Genomic DNA, 15,659 nt, shown 5'->3' with positions numbered 1-15,659 from the left:
GGGGGCATGTTATGTTGGAGATGCCCGTGAGATCCTCACGTGGAGATGTTGAGCAGGCAGTTGGCTCTCTGGGTCTAGAGTCAGGGGAGGGGTCCTGGCTGGACTTCTAAATTCAGGAGTCATCAACATATGATTAATATAAGACCTAGAGCACTGAAGGGGTATCAGAGTGCAGGGATTTGGGGCAGAGGGGTCACTTGCAGAAGCATAAATCAAGGCTGACAGGAAGAAGCTGTGGTCCTGGGACTGTAATTTGTACATTAATGAATGAGTAAAGCCAAGGGCCACCCCTACTTCAGGTGGGGCCATTTCAGAGAGCAGAATTTGCAAAGAAGTGGGCAGGGCATTGTCAAATAATCTGTAGGAATTCTCAAAGCTTACTTAGCGTAATGCCTGGTAAGAGTTGAATAAAAACCACTAACATTTTGCCCTTAGTGCAGTGCCTGGCTCAGAGGAGGCGCTCCAAGCCTCTGTGCCAAACCTAAAGGCGGGAGCGCAGGTAGCTGGCAGGTAAGAAGCAGGAAGGCAGAGTCCACAAGCAGCTTATGCAGACCCAAGCAGTTGCTTGCGGTCAGTGTCGGGGCTTGATTCCCTGTCCTTGGGGATCCAGGGTCCAAGGGTCTCAGGACAGACTCTCCTCTTCCTCACCAATGGGGCTGGGCAGCCAAGGTGGAGCCGGCCCCCGGGACCCGGGCATTGGCACAACGGTGAAGGGCTCGGCAGGTGGCCCGGGGGCGGGGGCGGGGGCGGGGGCAGGTGCGAGAGTGAGCGGCTCGGGGCCGGTGGAAGGCTCAGGCTCCGTCTCCCGCAGGCCTAAGTCGAGCAGCGGGTCCCCACAACCGCACTCCGGGGCCAAGCCGTCGGGGGCACCCGCGCACGCGCAGCTGGCGGTCGTAGACGTCTCCGACACGCAGCTGTTCTTGCGGCGCAGCAAGGACAGGCGCCGGCCCAGCAGGCCTCCTGGGGCCATGCCTGCGCCCACTGGCAGGAGGCGCTGCAGGAAGTCGCCGTGTGCTTCCACCAGCGGCGCGTCCACGCCGTCCGGCCGCTGGAACTGCATATCCTCCTTGGCCAGCCTACGGGAGGGACAGTGGGTCAACTCTGCGGCCTCACCCCTCTTCATCAACAGAGCTGGGACCGAGGCACGCTGCTTTTCCTGGCTCTACCCACCCCTTTGTCCCACTTATCCCAAAAGACCTTGGCTCCTCACCCGAGAGCCTAGCCTTATCCTCTGTCTCTGGCTATGCTCAAACGCAAGCCTAAAAAGGCTCAGCTGTGGCTCTGCCGCGTGTCCTTTAGTATCACTTGTGGTCCAACCAATCTTCATACACCGCAGCCCTTACCTCTGCTCTCAGTTAGTGGCCGGGTCCCAGACCTTAACCCGGGTCCCTGACCCCTGCCCTGTCTCAGTCCTCACAGACTTTAGCTCTTTGTCCCGAATCTCCAGGGTGTAGCTTTTAGCCTCGTCCTGGTCACCCACAGCCCTTTCAGTCAGGTACTCCCCACAGTCATAAGCCCCGCCCCCAAGAAGCCCCGCCCACCCACTGTCTCACGTGATGTCGAAGGTGGAGCCCTGGAAGGAGGGCTGCTGCATCAGGAAGGCGGTCGCGGCCGTGTAGGGGGCGCGAGCCTCAGCCGCGTCCCAGTACAGGTCCTTCTCCAGCATGACCAGGTCGTCGTACATCTCGTCCACAGCTAGCATTGACACCTGCGGGCGCGGACACGCCGGGAAGTCTGGAGCATGGAAAAACGCTGGCACCGCAGGATGGACCTCTCAGGATGGGTAGGAGTGTGGTGACCAAAGAAGGATGGTTCAGGAGCAAGGCCTGGGCTTGTCTTGGCAGCGGTGGAGCCAGGGCCGTTTTGGGACCCCAGAAGTCTCACCTGGAAGTTGCGATCGATCAGAAAGTTGGTCTCAAAGTCATCGTCATCCTCTCCGAAGGGGTTGATGAGCTGCTCAGCTACCTGAGTGGAGAGGGGGGAGGTAGGCGGGGCCCTGAGAATCCCTCTCCGCCCCACCCCTGGAGTCCTGGCCTCGGAGCCCCACCCACCTTGAGCCAGCCGGCATAGAAAAAGAACTGCAGCAGGGTGAAGATGGGCACGAACAGGTCCAAGTCGTGGTCTTTGTAGCCCTGTGCTGGATCCAGGAACTGGCGACCAATGAGGCAGGCCAGGAAGTAGCTGTACACAGCGATGGTCACCACCTGGGGGTAGGGCAGGGCAGAGTGCCCAGTCAGGGTTCTCTGGGTCTTAGGGGTCATGGAGCGACCAGGGCTAGGATTGGGAGTCACTGTGATGGGGTCTTAGATGGCCCTCAGTTTCCTCTAGAGACAAACGCGCCAGGGCCTCTCACATGCGATATTAAAAGGCATGGCTGGGTTACCTGGGTGTAGACGAGAGGTACGCTAATCCAGTCGTAGTGAAAGAGCATCCCACACTTGCCGCGAAACACAGTCAGCTCCTGGTAGCATATACAGGTCATGAGGGGGCCTGAATTGTGAGCTCACACATGGGGATTATGTAGGGGTACCTGGGATGGAGGTGAGTGGTCACCTGGTGGGAAGTGGGCGTGTGCTTCTAGGAACTCCAGGGAGAGTGTTTAGTGGTGAGTGTACACCTGGGGTAGGGGACACTATGCACCCAGGAGCCACCCCATAGAGATAAGTGTGCACCCGAGGGCAGCTAGATAAATGCTTGGAATCCGCCTTGTGGGAGGTTCACGGCAGTCCGCGATGTGACATAACTCCAAGATGGGAGGGGTATATTTACCCTGGTATTTTATATGAATGACCACCTGGCGAGCCCACCTCCAGCAGCAGTTTAAGGGCGCCGTTGTCGCGGATGCGGCCCTCGCGCCGAGCCTGAGCTGCCAGATTGGAGAACCAGATGCAGGGCACCCAATACTTGTTGTAGGATGAGTTCAGGTTCTCGAACTTCTTGCGCTCTTCGCGGGTCATAAATCCTGGAGCAGCGAGGTCGGGGGTTACTTGGCCTGCCCCCACCCCGTCCTTGCGCTCCTCCCCCTTCCCCTTTTGGCCAGAGCCTGACCTGCCTCCACTACGTGGTCTATGGTGGGGAAGCGCTTGAAGACCGCGGTGCTGACCGAGCGCAGGATAAGCACAGCAGAGAGCCCTGCGTAGCGCATGAGCGTGCGTCTGTAGAGGCGGCCACGCTCGTCCCGCCCGTGCACTGTGCCGACCACCACGCACATGAGCGGGTCGGGCATGGGCATGCATAGGTACTGGTTCCACCAGCGGTGCACCACCAGCGTCACGTAGAAGCCTGTGGGAGAACCAGAAAGCCGGGAATGGGGTGGGGGCTCATTTGGGACACTAGGGCCAGAGGTGTAGGGGCCCAGGTCAAGAGAAGAGGAATGACATAGGGTCAGAATCAGGGACACGGAGTATGCTGGACACCCTGGGGGTCCAGCCCTGAGGTCAGAGGTTGATGCAAGCCGAGTCACCCTGGCTACTTGGGTGTCACTTGGGATGGGAGACTGGGATCCTGGTATAGAGGTGGAGACCCAGGGTCCACAGGCAGGTTGTCACCAAGGCCACAGGGAGCCCTTGAGCCAGGGATGTGTGACGAGGTTGGGCACAGGGTATAAGTCAGAGAGCCTGGGGCAGGATGGTCACCCTATCCTTGTGGGCCCAGAATGGTGGGAGGAAGGCTGAGGTCACATGAAGTCACTGAGGACAGAGGACCAGGACTTGTCAGAGAAATGCCCCTCAGGCTGAACTTGAGAGGATGGAGTCATATGGGGTCTTGGAGGGGTCCCTGGGGCTCAGGACATGTGAAGGGAAGCACTAGTAACCCCATGCAGACACAGATGGGAGTCCCTGAGGTGGCTAGGGATAAGCCTGTAGATAACATGGAGCTCTCATTGGGGCATCTCAGGGGACACACTGACCAAGTGACATCCAAGGTCTTGGGAATCAGGGCCATACCTGGCATAAAGGATGCAGAATGGGGATTTGTGGGGACTGAATTTAAGAGGGGTCTCAGAAAGGAAGGAATGGGAACTCTCCAAAAGGCATGAATGACGGTGGGTTTCTCAGGATCTGGGTAATGGGGAATTCAGGAGCGCGAACGCACCGAGCACAAAAGAGACAGGGATGAGACTGGCGTACTGATCGCAGTAAATGACGAGCTTCTCGAAGTAGCGCTTCTGCTCTTGGGTCAGCACGAAGCTGTGAGGGAGGGGTCGCGGGGTCACGGGCAAGCCCCGGTCCCCAGCTGCAGGTCTCTCTTCCCGCGCCTTCTCCCGGGGAGGCCTAGGGACCCTCCCCAGTACCGCCCCCCACCCCCATCCCTGGTGGGCACCTCTCCACCCGGGGGCTGCCTCACCGATAGGCGGCACTCAGCGCCATGTAGAGCCCGAGGAAACAGAGCAGCTCGCGCCACAGAAGTTTGTAGATGCTCCCGCGCCACAGCAGCAGCAGCTGCGAGAAGCCCCCGAAGCGCGCGTTCGCCACGCGGGCTGTGTACGTGACTGTCATCGCGGCCCCGGGCCAGTCGAGCCAAAAGAGGGGGGACTGGACCGGACCTGGGCCTGTGCGCCGAGGGATGGGGGACCGGGAGGGGGCCGAGCTGGAGGCTGCGGGCGGGGGTGGAGAGCGCGGGGCCGACTCAAATCCGCGTCCCCTCCGGCGCCCGGCTACCTCCTCATGCGCGCCCTTGCTCAGGTTCCCGTCTCCTCCCACCTGCTCAGTACTGCCTTAGCCCCCATTCTCCTCCCCAGGGCCCTTCTCGCAAGCCACTCCCTTCCTTGGACTTTTGGTCCCAGGGTCTTGAGCAGACCTCCCCAGGCCCTCGCCGTCCATCCTCCACACCCAAGACCTTTAGGACCACCACGTTTACCTGAGTTGCCCTCTGTATGATCCCATACCCCTTACCACCTACAGCCTCCCCAGCTCCCTGAATTCCCAGCGCCTCAGTTTCTAGGTTCCTGGGGCTCCAACTGACTTCCCACCCTAATTCCCCTCCCTTCAGTCCCGCTTCTGCCTTCCCTCCGCCCACTCCCCTTACCCAGTCCCTGCCCATTCCCCACCATGCACTTCCTTTTGAAGCCCTCCAAACCCCAGTCCCTGTCTCCAGGTCTCCTACAGCCTCAGGCTGGCTCCCTCTCCTGCACAGCTGCCCCAGCCTATCTCCCTCCCACTTAACTGCCCAGGCTCTGCCCCGGCTCTGCCCCTTCCTTTTTGTCCTGGATCCACCTTGACCTTTCCCCTGTCCATTCCCCTCTAGCCTTCTAAGCCCTGCACACCCAACCCTGTGGACTCAGAGAGATTCTTGCCAGCAGGTCCACTTGTCCTCAGGGGTCCCTATTCCCCCAGGCCTGGGCTCTTCTCACCTGGTGGCTGGTGCAGGGACACTCAGGGACAGACAGGACGGGCAGGTGGCTTCAGTGTTGGGTGGGGCTGAAGCCAGATTCTGTGAGGGAGGGGGCCGGGGAGTGGGCGTGGGTGGCCCCTCCCTGGCCCTCCCCCCTCAGCTGCAGCCTCAGAATTTTGTTTGAGGAAGTCTCATCAGTTTGTTACCTGGGGGGATGGGGGTGGGGAATTCACCCTGTTCTCCCTTGCTCCTCCCTGTCCTTCTCAGTCAGTCACTGGCCGATCTAAGAAATCCTGGACAGGAGCTGGGGGAGGGGGCAGGAACCCTCTTCTTACTAGCCAGACATACACACACACTGCTCAGTGGGTCACTCGTACTCACAGAGGTGCACACAGAAACACACACCATAGTCACCCGTACTCACAGAGATGCACACAGAAACACATACCATAGACCCAGACACAAATTCAGCTTTCCTCAACAGCCTCCTACAACCATGGGACCCAGCAAGCAGTGCACACTGTCACGAAGACTTCCGGAGTGACACAAGAAGCTCTTAGCCCTACTGCACCCCCCAACCAATATGCAGATATAAGGCAGATGGACCCTAACCCACCAGGCTTTCAGCTCTCAGGCACCCACACAGTGCTCCAGCCATCCAGGAGGAATACAGTGGCAGGGACCCAGGAGCCCTGAATTCCTTCATGATCATACTATGTAACAAAGACACACTCAAGGCTACACAACCAGCCAAGTACAGACCCCACCCCAACCCCAGAACGCCTTCACACAGGCAGCCACACACAGTCACGCAGAGAGGGGTAGCACACATTTATTTCCAATCTTCCCTGCACAAAAATGCACCTGTAGTCATACACCAGATGCAGGAGTACCTGCCCTCAACACAGCAGCATACAATCCTGGTGTCAGAGCCGGGTCCTGGTGGTCCCTTAGATTTGCCAATGTTGCAAAGACACATTCATACAACATCCACCCCTCCCCAAAGTCCCACAGACCCAGAGGGTCACATTCAGATGGAGTCATGCCATCACCCCTCAGGAAACTCACCTGCATTTATTTGCACATCAGTACGTAAGACACACCCTTCCCAAAGCCCCCTAACTGCAGCTCGCAGGCAACCCCCACCCCAGGTCTCAGACTCTTTCATCACTGTCATGAACAGGCAGGCTTAGGGACACAAACCTTGTCCCCACATTTGGCATGGATACAGGACAGATGTTCTCCCTTCACAGACACACCTACAAAGGTGGCACTCTAGCCTGGCACAAGCTGTCCTCCGTCCTCAACTTTGAATGCATAGCCCCGTGTGGCAAGGGGTGGAGGCTCAGGGTTCCAGCCCCAAGAGGGATGTCCTGGGGTGCCCCTGAACCTCTCAAGTCCACCCCAGCACCAGGAGTGCACATGGCTCTGCTCGACCCCACCCCAAGGTCCGGCCAGCCAGGACGCTGTGTTCCTAACGTGGCAGGTGTCTGCCCTGCCTGGGGTAATTAGGAACCAGCCCAGGCTGGCCGTCCTGAGACCCATGTCTCCGCTGTCCAGCTGCCGGACAGCCTATAAAAGGTGAAGGGTGTTGCTCCTAGCTACGGGAACTGGGGAGAGGACAGGCTTCAAGTTGATGGGCTCCATACCTGACCAGAGGCCCCTATTCCCTTGGATGTAGCCTCATGCACTGCAGCCAGCCCTCCCCTCCACCCCATGCCCATCTCCCCTCCCCCAGCTCACAGTGTCCCCACACACTTCTGACGGCTGGACCCCTGCTGGGGCGGGGGCCGGTTGCCCGGGCTAGTTCACATGCTTAATAATTGTACCAGTGAATAATAACAAACACTCCTTGGCAGGTACGTGCCTGGGGCTGTTGTAAAGGCGTTACCTACTTCATCTCATCCAGTCCTTTACAAGCAGGACTGTGAGGTCCCTGCTCGTGTTATTCCACCATAGAGGTAGGGAAACTGAGGCTCAGATGACACACAGCCCATTCATGGCATAGCTGGGATTTGAACCCAGGAAGTTTGCCTTGGAGCCTGCGGTCCTAACATGGGCCACACTGCCATGTGTTTACAAGCACCACCCCGACGTGGACATGCCCACACTGGCTTATGTACACCCGGTGGAGTGGGGGACACGTCTAGGCTTGTGACTGGGTTCCCCTCATACGCACACCCTGGCACGCCCAGACCCTGGGTGTGCACTGTCTGAACACCACTTCCTGACTCATGCGTGTCCTCAGGTCTCCCCTTTCAACCCCCACCCCCATCCAGCTCTGGCTTGGAACTTGCAAATCCCCAAGGTCATGCCAGTCCTGGGTCTCTCAAGTCGGGATGACAATGACTGTCCAGGAACTGGCAGAGCGAGGAGTGCAGGGGAGGTGGGTGGGAATGCTAGGTGTCTTTCAGGCTGGGTTGCTAACCCTTCCAGGGTCAGGTGAATTTGTGCTGTGGCTCTCTGAATGGACACACTTAGCTCTCCATTTCAGGAATAAAGAGACTGAAGCTCAGACATGCTGCAGGCCACTCAGAGATGGCTCTGGGGTCAGGACAGGACTTCAGGGCCCCTCCAGCCTGAGTCTTTTGTCATCCTGCCCTCTAATCAGCTCTCCTGTTGCAGCCCTGTGCTGGGAGGGGCTGATGCCATTCCATGGAACAGGAATGGAGGCGTGGAAACTGTTAATCCCCAGTCTGGCAGGCCCAGGCTCTGCCCAGGGTGCCCACTAATTCCCAAATCAAACAGCAGGCAGTGCTGGGCCCACTGCCGGCCTAATCCGCTCCCCACCAGCCTGGGGCTGGCCAAGGGGCCTCCCAGTTCCCACGCTCTGAGCTTTGAAAGAAGTGGGCTGATGCCCCTCTCTTCTACTCTGGGCTTTACAGCCCCAAAGGACACCCCTACCCATACAGAGCTAGGAAAAGGCACCCCTCAACCGAAGAACCCTCCTTCCAAAATGCCTCTCTGGGTGTGACATCTTTGTGCAGTGTACAACCTGTGCGTCTGTACTTGGAGGTGCTAAGCCCCAGCCCCCTCTGTATCAACATCCACAGTAGTTTAAGATCATTTTATTGAGAAGGGAGAGGCGGGGAGAGGTGGGGGGGAGCTCCCCCAGCCCCACCAGGGGGAAAAGACCCCCTCCCCGCCTCCCACCCCCCAAGTGGCTCCCCCTGTACTACGGGGGAACTCTGTGCAAACTCTGCCCCGGGAGGGTAAAGGGTGGGTGTGAATTGGCAGCGGCTGGGGCTGGTGTTGGTGCTACTGGGCACTGGGGGGCTTGTAGGGCTCCAGGAGGAGAGCAGAGAAGGTGTTGACCTTGTCTGCCCCCCGAACCTCATGGGGCAGCAATGGCAGCTTCACAATGTGGAAGTCTTCATACAGGTCCTCCATCTGCAGCCAGGGCAGAGGGCAGAAGGCAGCAGTCAGGGGGCCACAGGGAGGGCTGGGGGTCTTCCAGAGTCAGGGGGAGAGTTTTAGCAAGGGCTTCACAGGGTCATAGGTAGGAGTGGTGCCAGAGAGGTCAGAGACTATCGGGCTGGACTTCCCACTTCCCAGGGTCAGAGGTGCCCAGGCCAGGCCAGCCAGTCTTTGAAGGCCAGAATCAGGTCTGAAGTGGGAGTGAACGGCAGGGAGTTGGGGCAGAGAAATCAGAAGGTGGGGTGGAGCCAAAGGTCAGAGAATATAGTAAAATGCCAGCAGTGCCTTGGCTTCCAGGGTCAGAGGTTTGAGGGCGAGCAGGAGGGTGGGTGAACGCACCTGGTCCAGGTACTTGGCCTGGATCTTGTGGCGAGCCTCACACATCTTGCAGGGTTTCTCAGGATCAGGGAAGACGAGCTGGTTGACGATGATGTTGTGTGTGTCAATCTTGCACTTGGCCAGCTCCTGGATCAGCCGCTCCGTCTCATACAGGGAGAGGAACTCGGCGATACACACACAGATGAAGGTTGTCTGCTCCTGCAGGGTACCGGAGAGGACAGTGAGGGGCAGGTCTCAGCCCTGTCCCCATCCCTGGAGCCTTTCACTGCCCTCTAGGACTGCAACTCACAGGGTCCTTGAACTGCTCGCTGACGGAACGGATGACAGGCAGCGTCTCCTCCAGCTTGGAGGCCAGCTGGTCTGCGTTCATGTCTCCCAGGCCCAGCATGTTGCACATCTGTGGGGAGGACGTGTGAGGGCTCACGGTTTACCTGTGGCCTACGACACTCCCTGCATTGGGCTCCCTGAACACCTGGGGGACGACCCCCGACACTGCTCTGTGGTTAAAGGTGTGTGCCCTTGAGCAGATCACAGGGGTCAAACCCTAGCTAGGCCATTTCTGTGAAACTGTGGCCAGGTAGCTTGACCTCCTAGAGCCTGTTTCCCCACATGTAGAGCTGGCACATGCTGAGTGCTCCAGAAATGTTACTACCTGAGGCCTAGGTGGGGACCACACGTGACCAGGGTGGTGGCAGTGGTGTGCAGGAGTATAGGGGCATCAGGGTTGTCATGTCATGCCATTAATAATCCACGGGGGCACTTGCATGCTCTCTACTTGACAGACAAGACCCAGAGAGGTGGAGAGACTTGCTTGAAGTCACACAGCCATGTCACACCAGGTGCAGAGCATATGAACCCAGGGCACCTCGCTCTGAGATACGGCCTTTCAAGCTGTCTGGGGCACTCAGAGGGCAGAGACAGGGACACTGAGTGCTGTGGAGAAGGGGAGAACAGTCCCTCCCCCTCCCCTAGTGAAGATCCACCCCACCCACTGGGGAGCACTAACTGAGAAGGGTGCATGGGGCAGGCCTTTGCTGCTGCACATCTAGGGAGCCGAGGGTCCATCTGACTCAAGGGATTCCTGGATGCCCTGGGGCCCTGCCTGCCTGTGAGATGAATGGGCTGATCTGGTTCTTGATCTGCATGAGGCGGCCGAGTCCCCGCTCAACAATGGTGGGGAAGTTGAGCAGCCTTAGCGTGTGGCCTGTGGGCGCAGTGTCAAACACCACCACTGAGAAGTTCATGCCCTTCACCAGCCTGCAGGGAGATGAGGGGAAATGATCAGGCCCGCTCTGCCCCCATCTCCCACCCCGGCCCCAGGCGGCCCACGCCCTGCACCGGGCCTGACCTCATGACCTCTGCATAGCTCATGGCCTCGTCGATGCCTGGGAAGGCGCTCATCGCTTCCTGCATCATCTTCTTGCCCATGCTCAGCATGTTGTCCTCCTCAAAGAACTCGTCTGGCAGCTCTGCCACACCCAGGCTGGGGTCAATCTCCTGGGGGCCAAGGGGTCAAGACTCAGGCTGCTGTGGCTGGATTCTTCCTGCCCAGGCATGGGGCCCGAGGGAGCCTGTGGAGCACCCTGAGCACAGCCCCTCGTCAGGTCATGGCAGGGAGACTCCAAGGTGCCAAGACCCTCCCTTGGGCACTTAAGGTCTCATGTGGTGGCACCGAATGTCAAACCCTTTCACCAGCAGGTGGAAAATCGCAAACTGTATTCAGCGCCCCAGAGGGAAGCCAAAGCCCACTGTGGGGCCTTTTCACTGGCTGCTCCCTGACCTGGGTCTGTGACCTCTTCTGGATCATTCCTCTAATGTGAGTCTTCCCTGACCACCCAGTCTAAGAGTGCAGCCCTGGTCTCCACTGCCCTGCCTTCCTTTCTTTTTAACATCTGGCCTCTCCTCATGTGGTTTACTTATCACGTTTCTCACCTGTCTCCCTAACCAGGATGCCAGCCCCAGAAGGGCAGGGATTTTTCCATTCTTGTTCACTGCCATGTCTCCAATGCCTGCAAGTGTCTGGCACATAGTAGGTCCTCCACATGGATGTAGAATCCATAAAGGGATGACCAAGCCTGGGGTCTCTGACCCATCCTGCACTCACTACATCTCTATCTTCCACCTGAGTCACCTCTTCCTGGTGACATCACTGGTCCTGTGGGGAAGCCCTCAATTCCCTGGTCTCAGAGGTCATTTCCCTGCAGAAGAATGTCTACTCATCACCACCCCTCCCAGTCACCCCCTTAATGGGCTATTCCTGGTCACTGGGCCACCTCTGAGCTCCCACACTCCACTTCCCAACCCCAGCCTCCTCATCTCCTGTTATTCTAAACCTCTTTGGGCCACCTCATCCCCACACCCCTGTCCCCCAGTTCACTGTCAGTGTCCCTTTCGGCTGGCACCCTTATCCAGTTCAGGCTCCACAGGCTTCCTCTGTAAACACTCCCTTTTCCCTCTGTGGTTGGCAAAATCCTCAAGCTGGTCATTCCCAGCTCGCTGGCACGGCTGCCCCAAGATGAACATCAGGGGAACACAGTTGACATACATCCCAAATTTGACCACCTTGCTCTCCCTTCCTGAACACTTATTTCCAACGGGCAGTTGACGAGCCGGACAATCCCCCCCGGGAGTGTTTATGCCACATCTTCTTCCTCCTCAAACCCCTTCTGTCCCATCCACCCCTCACTCTTTGCTGAGGCCTCAATGAGAAAGCAAAGCCACTGGCTGCCAATACCCTTGTTTCCCTCCCAGTCTCCCCACCTTTCTTCCAAGTCTCTGGCCCTGGTAGAGCTCAAGTCCTGGGTCTGTGTGCTGGAGAGAGCTCCCCCCCGGCCTGAGGCCCATCCTCTGCCTGCATCCTTACTCCCTCCTACAGCAGCACTTGTCCCTCCCAGTTGGAGCATCTGCATCGGCAAACAAACATGCTGCAGCCTTTCCTTTCCCAGAAAAGCCCTCCTTAACCCTCATTCCCTTCTCCCTCCAGCGATGGCCTCGCTCATTTCTCAGCTCCCATTATAGTGATCGCTGTCTCCACGTCAGCTTGTCCACTCCACGCAGGGTTTTGTCCTTGTTCCTTGGGTGATCTGCTTAAAACTGAAGTACATGCTGAAGCTGACAACTTTTCTGCTCTTGTCCTCCTGGAGCTTAGGAGCCCATACTCTCTGGCTTTCTTCCCACCTCACCAGGCTCCTTCACTTCACTTCCTCTTCCTCTGGTGGACCCTAAATACTGATGTGCCCCTGGGCTATTTCTTGGCCTCTCTGTTCTCTAACTCTCTCTTCCACTCACACAACTTTTAATAACACCCTTGGGTCAACGACTCCCAAATCAATGCCAACCTTCCCTGAGCTCTAGGCTCCCATAACTAAGCCACTGTCCTGATATCTCCACTTGGATAACCAGTGGGCACCTTGGATTCACCATGGCCAAATGAAATTCCTGATCTTTGCCTACAGAACCTCTTTTTCTCCCAGTCTTCCCCAACTCAGGTACCCAGGGAGCCAACTAAGAGATGTACTTACTCCATTGCTTTCCCTCACCTATCACAACCAAGCAGTCAAATTGCTTTAATTCCAAAATACATCCCAAATTTGACCACTTCTTCCCCCACTCCACCCCAAAGTTTGGGCTGCCATTATCTCTAGCCTGGTCATTGTCCCAGTCTCCTTGCTTCTTCCATCCTTGACTTACAATTCAGTCTTGCATGGTAGCTACAGGGAACTATTTGAAAAATGAATTTGGTCATGACATTACTCTGCTTCAAACAGACAGCTTCCCATTAAACTTGGAAACAAAGCTAAACTGCTCCCAGTGCCTGCAAGGTCCTACACTATGTGGCCCTGACTTATGTTTCCCTCCCCTCCCCTTGCTCACTAAGCTCCAGTTGCTCTGGCCTCTTTTCTGCTCCACAAACATTCCTCACTCATTCCCCTGTGGGTATGTTGAAAAAGGGTTGAAAGTGGAGAGACAGAGAATGTAGCATGGGCAGGACATGGTCGCTGATGCTGGGTGTTCACAGGAAAGGGCTGAAGGTGCCTTTGCCAGAGTTGGTGTTGGGGTGAGGGGGTGGGAGGCTGAGCCCTGCTGCACTCACCATGGCAAAGAGGTTGTCATAGCCTTTGACCTTGGTAGGCACCTTGGAGAACTTCTGGTCAAATGCATCGGAGATGTTGTGGGCTGGGTCGGTGGAGATGATCAGAACACTCTCCCGCCCCTTGGACAGCTGGACTGCTAGGCTGCAGCTGGGCGAGGGAAAGGTCAAAAGGTGGAGAGTGAAGGGTCAGGCTCTGGTCCCTAGGTCTGCAAGGGGAGATGAAGTGTCCCTGAAGCAGGGGACCTGGATCAGCAAGGGTCTTGAGAGAATGGATAACTGTGGGATCAAGCCTCAATCCCTACAGAGGGACCCTCTCAGACCTCACGTACTGACCGGTTCAACTGGCTAGAGTGATAAGGTTCAGCTGAATGTGTTGGTCTGGCCTGATTCCTGTTTCCTTGCTGGCACAAAGTGGCATGGTCCAGCTGTCCAGTCAGCATAGCTTGACCCTGTGCCCCCTCACTCTACGCTAAGCTAAGGGATCCTCTGCATCTCCTACTAAACTCGATGGTTCAGTCCACTTATCTAGGGTAATTTGCCCCAGGGACCCCTCCCCCTCCTCCTAGATGACTGGGATAGTCTGATCAAGTGCCCTCTTCCTCACCTTCCACCTCTTTCGCCACGTGGGCATAGAATGGCAAGGTTCATTAGACTAGGATAGTTTGCCCCGGTGCCCCTCCCTCTACTCTGAGCTCACTCTGCTACAGTCCACCTGACTGGGACATCTAAGTGCTCTATCGGCTGCTGTGCGCTGGCTCCAGTGTGGTTCAGCCCTTGAGTCCCAACAGGGATGGTCCACCTGAGGGTGCCGGGCCTGCATTCAGGAGGTATCTTCCATTTCCAGGTAATTTCCAGAGAGTATAACCCGGAAGATCCCGGCCCAGCCTTCTTGCCCGGCTGGTGGGGGAAGACCCGGTCCTTGGCCTCCCCTTCGCCCGGTGGTACATCCCACCTGTTTCCTAGCTCCCGCCGCAATCTCCTTACCTACAGGTGGTCTTGCCAACGCCACCCTTGCCCCCGACGAATATCCACTTAAGGCTGCGCTGCTCGATGATGTTGCTAAGCGTGGGCTCCAGCGGCTCCACATCAGGTGCATCCTCGAACTCCTCTGCCTCAACCCCCCACCCAGCCACCCCAGCCGCCATCTTGGAACCGGCTCACGTGATCAAGCGGAGCGCACCATGCAGAGCACCTACAGGGGAAATTTCCTATCACAAACCCATCAAGACTAGAAGCTTGAATTAATTTTCTCAAGGTCTAATTTTTAGGACCTATTAGATGCTATATTTCCAATGTCCTCCCATTCCAAGGTTCACCTTATCAGCCTCTTGTCTTTATTTTTTCAAAGACTCCCCCTGCCTAATTAACATATTGGTACGCCCCAGGTTACTCCCCTTCACGGATTGGGCCCTAACTCTCGCAGCACTCCTTTCATTGGCTACATCTTTTCTTACTTTCACCAATCACTCTCACGTCCTGGTAGCAGCCAATCTTCCCTTAGCAACCGGCGAAACACCCGTTCCATGCCCTTTCCAAGAAGTTAGATCCGAGGTCCACCCTGACCTGACTACATAGGCTCAACTTCATGTCCATCATTTTCCCCCCTATTCTCCAAATTGGGTCCCTACACCGCCTCCAGGCCCGTCTCTTCTGTTATCCAATTGGCTGGGAGCCACTAGGCCTCTGACGCAAACCAATCATAAGCGAACCAATCAGTTGGCTAGAGACAGGCAGGTCCTGGGTCTGTAAGTGGGTTAGAGGAAGACCGACTCCAGTGTGGGCCAGGTCTGCAGATCCTTATCCAGTGAGCCCTGAGCCCCCATGCAGGGCAGGTCAGGGCAGGTCATGGCAGGGACAAACGTAACTGCGCTCCTTGTCGTAGAAAAGGCTCTATTCCCGAAAACCTCCTTCCACTTTCCTCCCTGTTAGAGGGGAGACTCGAGTTCAGCCAGCTCCCTGTTTGAACCTCTGCCCTGCGCAGGAATACATGCTGGGTCCCAGGCCCTTGGCGGACTTTAGATGGGGACTCCAGCCTAGAAATATCTCTGGCTTCTAGTACATAAAGTAATACCCTGATTTTCAGATGGGGACCCCAGCTCCATAGATCCAGATGTGTCTTCATTCCCAAGTGAAAGCTCCATCCCAGAGACAGGTACCCAACCGAGACACCCTCATTTTTATTCTAAGGGCCCAGGGGAGATATGCCCTTGAGCTTTAGTTAAGGACCTAGGTTCCGAGGTGTCAGGTGAACCCACAGCCTCAGACAGAGTCGTTCCCCTTACTGAGATTATCCCTGGGGCCAGAAGGGGATTCTATCCCTTAAAAGCTAATACCCACCCAGTCCCAAGCGGGAACCTCACTTCGAGAGGCAGCTACCGCCTCAGGGCCAGACGACAGTCTCGTTCCGGTGGAGACCATGTCTGCGTAACGCTTGCAGGTGTCTGGCTGGGTTATAAAAATCCGCGGGGCGGGGCGG

The 15,659-nt window shown here is 57.0% G+C and overlaps 2 protein-coding genes across 2 annotated transcripts; both read right to left on the bottom strand.

Moving 5' to 3' along the window:
* Nucleotides 1-569: 569 nt before the first annotated feature.
* On the bottom strand, nucleotides 570-4,513 carry BEST2 (bestrophin 2). The gene is made up of 9 exons (XM_031438230.2): nucleotides 4,348-4,513; nucleotides 4,096-4,190; nucleotides 3,049-3,282; nucleotides 2,808-2,962; nucleotides 2,384-2,461; nucleotides 2,052-2,204; nucleotides 1,885-1,965; nucleotides 1,554-1,708; nucleotides 570-1,076 (listed from the first exon to the last, which is right to left on the bottom strand). The coding sequence occupies exons 1-9, from the start codon at nucleotides 4,497-4,499 to the stop codon at nucleotides 623-625; spliced, it is 1,557 nt and encodes a 518-aa protein (XP_031294090.1). The 5' UTR covers nucleotides 4,500-4,513; the 3' UTR covers nucleotides 570-622.
* A 3,873-nt stretch (nucleotides 4,514-8,386) lies between these two features.
* On the bottom strand, nucleotides 8,387-15,644 carry GET3 (guided entry of tail-anchored proteins factor 3, ATPase). The gene is made up of 8 exons (XM_031437375.2): nucleotides 15,521-15,644; nucleotides 14,168-14,375; nucleotides 13,184-13,331; nucleotides 10,439-10,587; nucleotides 10,197-10,347; nucleotides 9,380-9,487; nucleotides 9,091-9,288; nucleotides 8,387-8,724 (listed from the first exon to the last, which is right to left on the bottom strand). The coding sequence occupies exons 2-8, from the start codon at nucleotides 14,326-14,328 to the stop codon at nucleotides 8,593-8,595; spliced, it is 1,047 nt and encodes a 348-aa protein (XP_031293235.1). The 5' UTR covers nucleotides 14,329-14,375; nucleotides 15,521-15,644; the 3' UTR covers nucleotides 8,387-8,592.
* Between the last annotated feature and the right edge of the window lie 15 nt (nucleotides 15,645-15,659).

This window comes from Camelus dromedarius, chromosome 27, assembly GCF_036321535.1.
Source record: "Camelus dromedarius isolate mCamDro1 chromosome 27, mCamDro1.pat, whole genome shotgun sequence".
NCBI lineage: Eukaryota > Metazoa > Chordata > Mammalia > Artiodactyla > Camelidae > Camelus > Camelus dromedarius.
Note: the sequence above shows the minus strand (reverse complement) of the source record. Positions and strands in the feature narration are given on the sequence as shown.

What these genes read in the sequence shown, in the direction of transcription:
- BEST2 (XM_031438230.2), bottom strand. Translation starts at nt 4,499, where the DNA reads ATGACAGTCACGTACACAGCCCGCGTGGCGAACGCGCGCTTCGGGGGC. An exon ending in TGATCGATCGCAACTTCCAG is followed by an intron (nt 1,709 to 1,884) that starts GTGAGACTTCTG and finishes CCGCGCCCGCAG; the next exon opens with GTGTCAATGCTAGCTGTGGA. An exon ending in GGCTCCACCTTCGACATCAC is followed by an intron (nt 1,077 to 1,553) that starts GTGAGACAGTGG and finishes TCCCTCCCGTAG; the next exon opens with GCTGGCCAAGGAGGATATGC.
- GET3 (XM_031437375.2), bottom strand. Translation starts at nt 14,328, where the DNA reads ATGGCGGCTGGGGTGGCTGGGTGGGGGGTTGAGGCAGAGGAGTTCGAG. An exon ending in TCAGCCCATTCATCTCACAG is followed by an intron (nt 9,488 to 10,196) that starts GCAGGCAGGGCC and finishes TCCTCCCCACAG; the next exon opens with ATGTGCAACATGCTGGGCCT. An exon ending in GCGAGCAGTTCAAGGACCCT is followed by an intron (nt 9,289 to 9,379) that starts GTGAGTTGCAGT and finishes GGTACCCTGCAG; the next exon opens with GAGCAGACAACCTTCATCTG.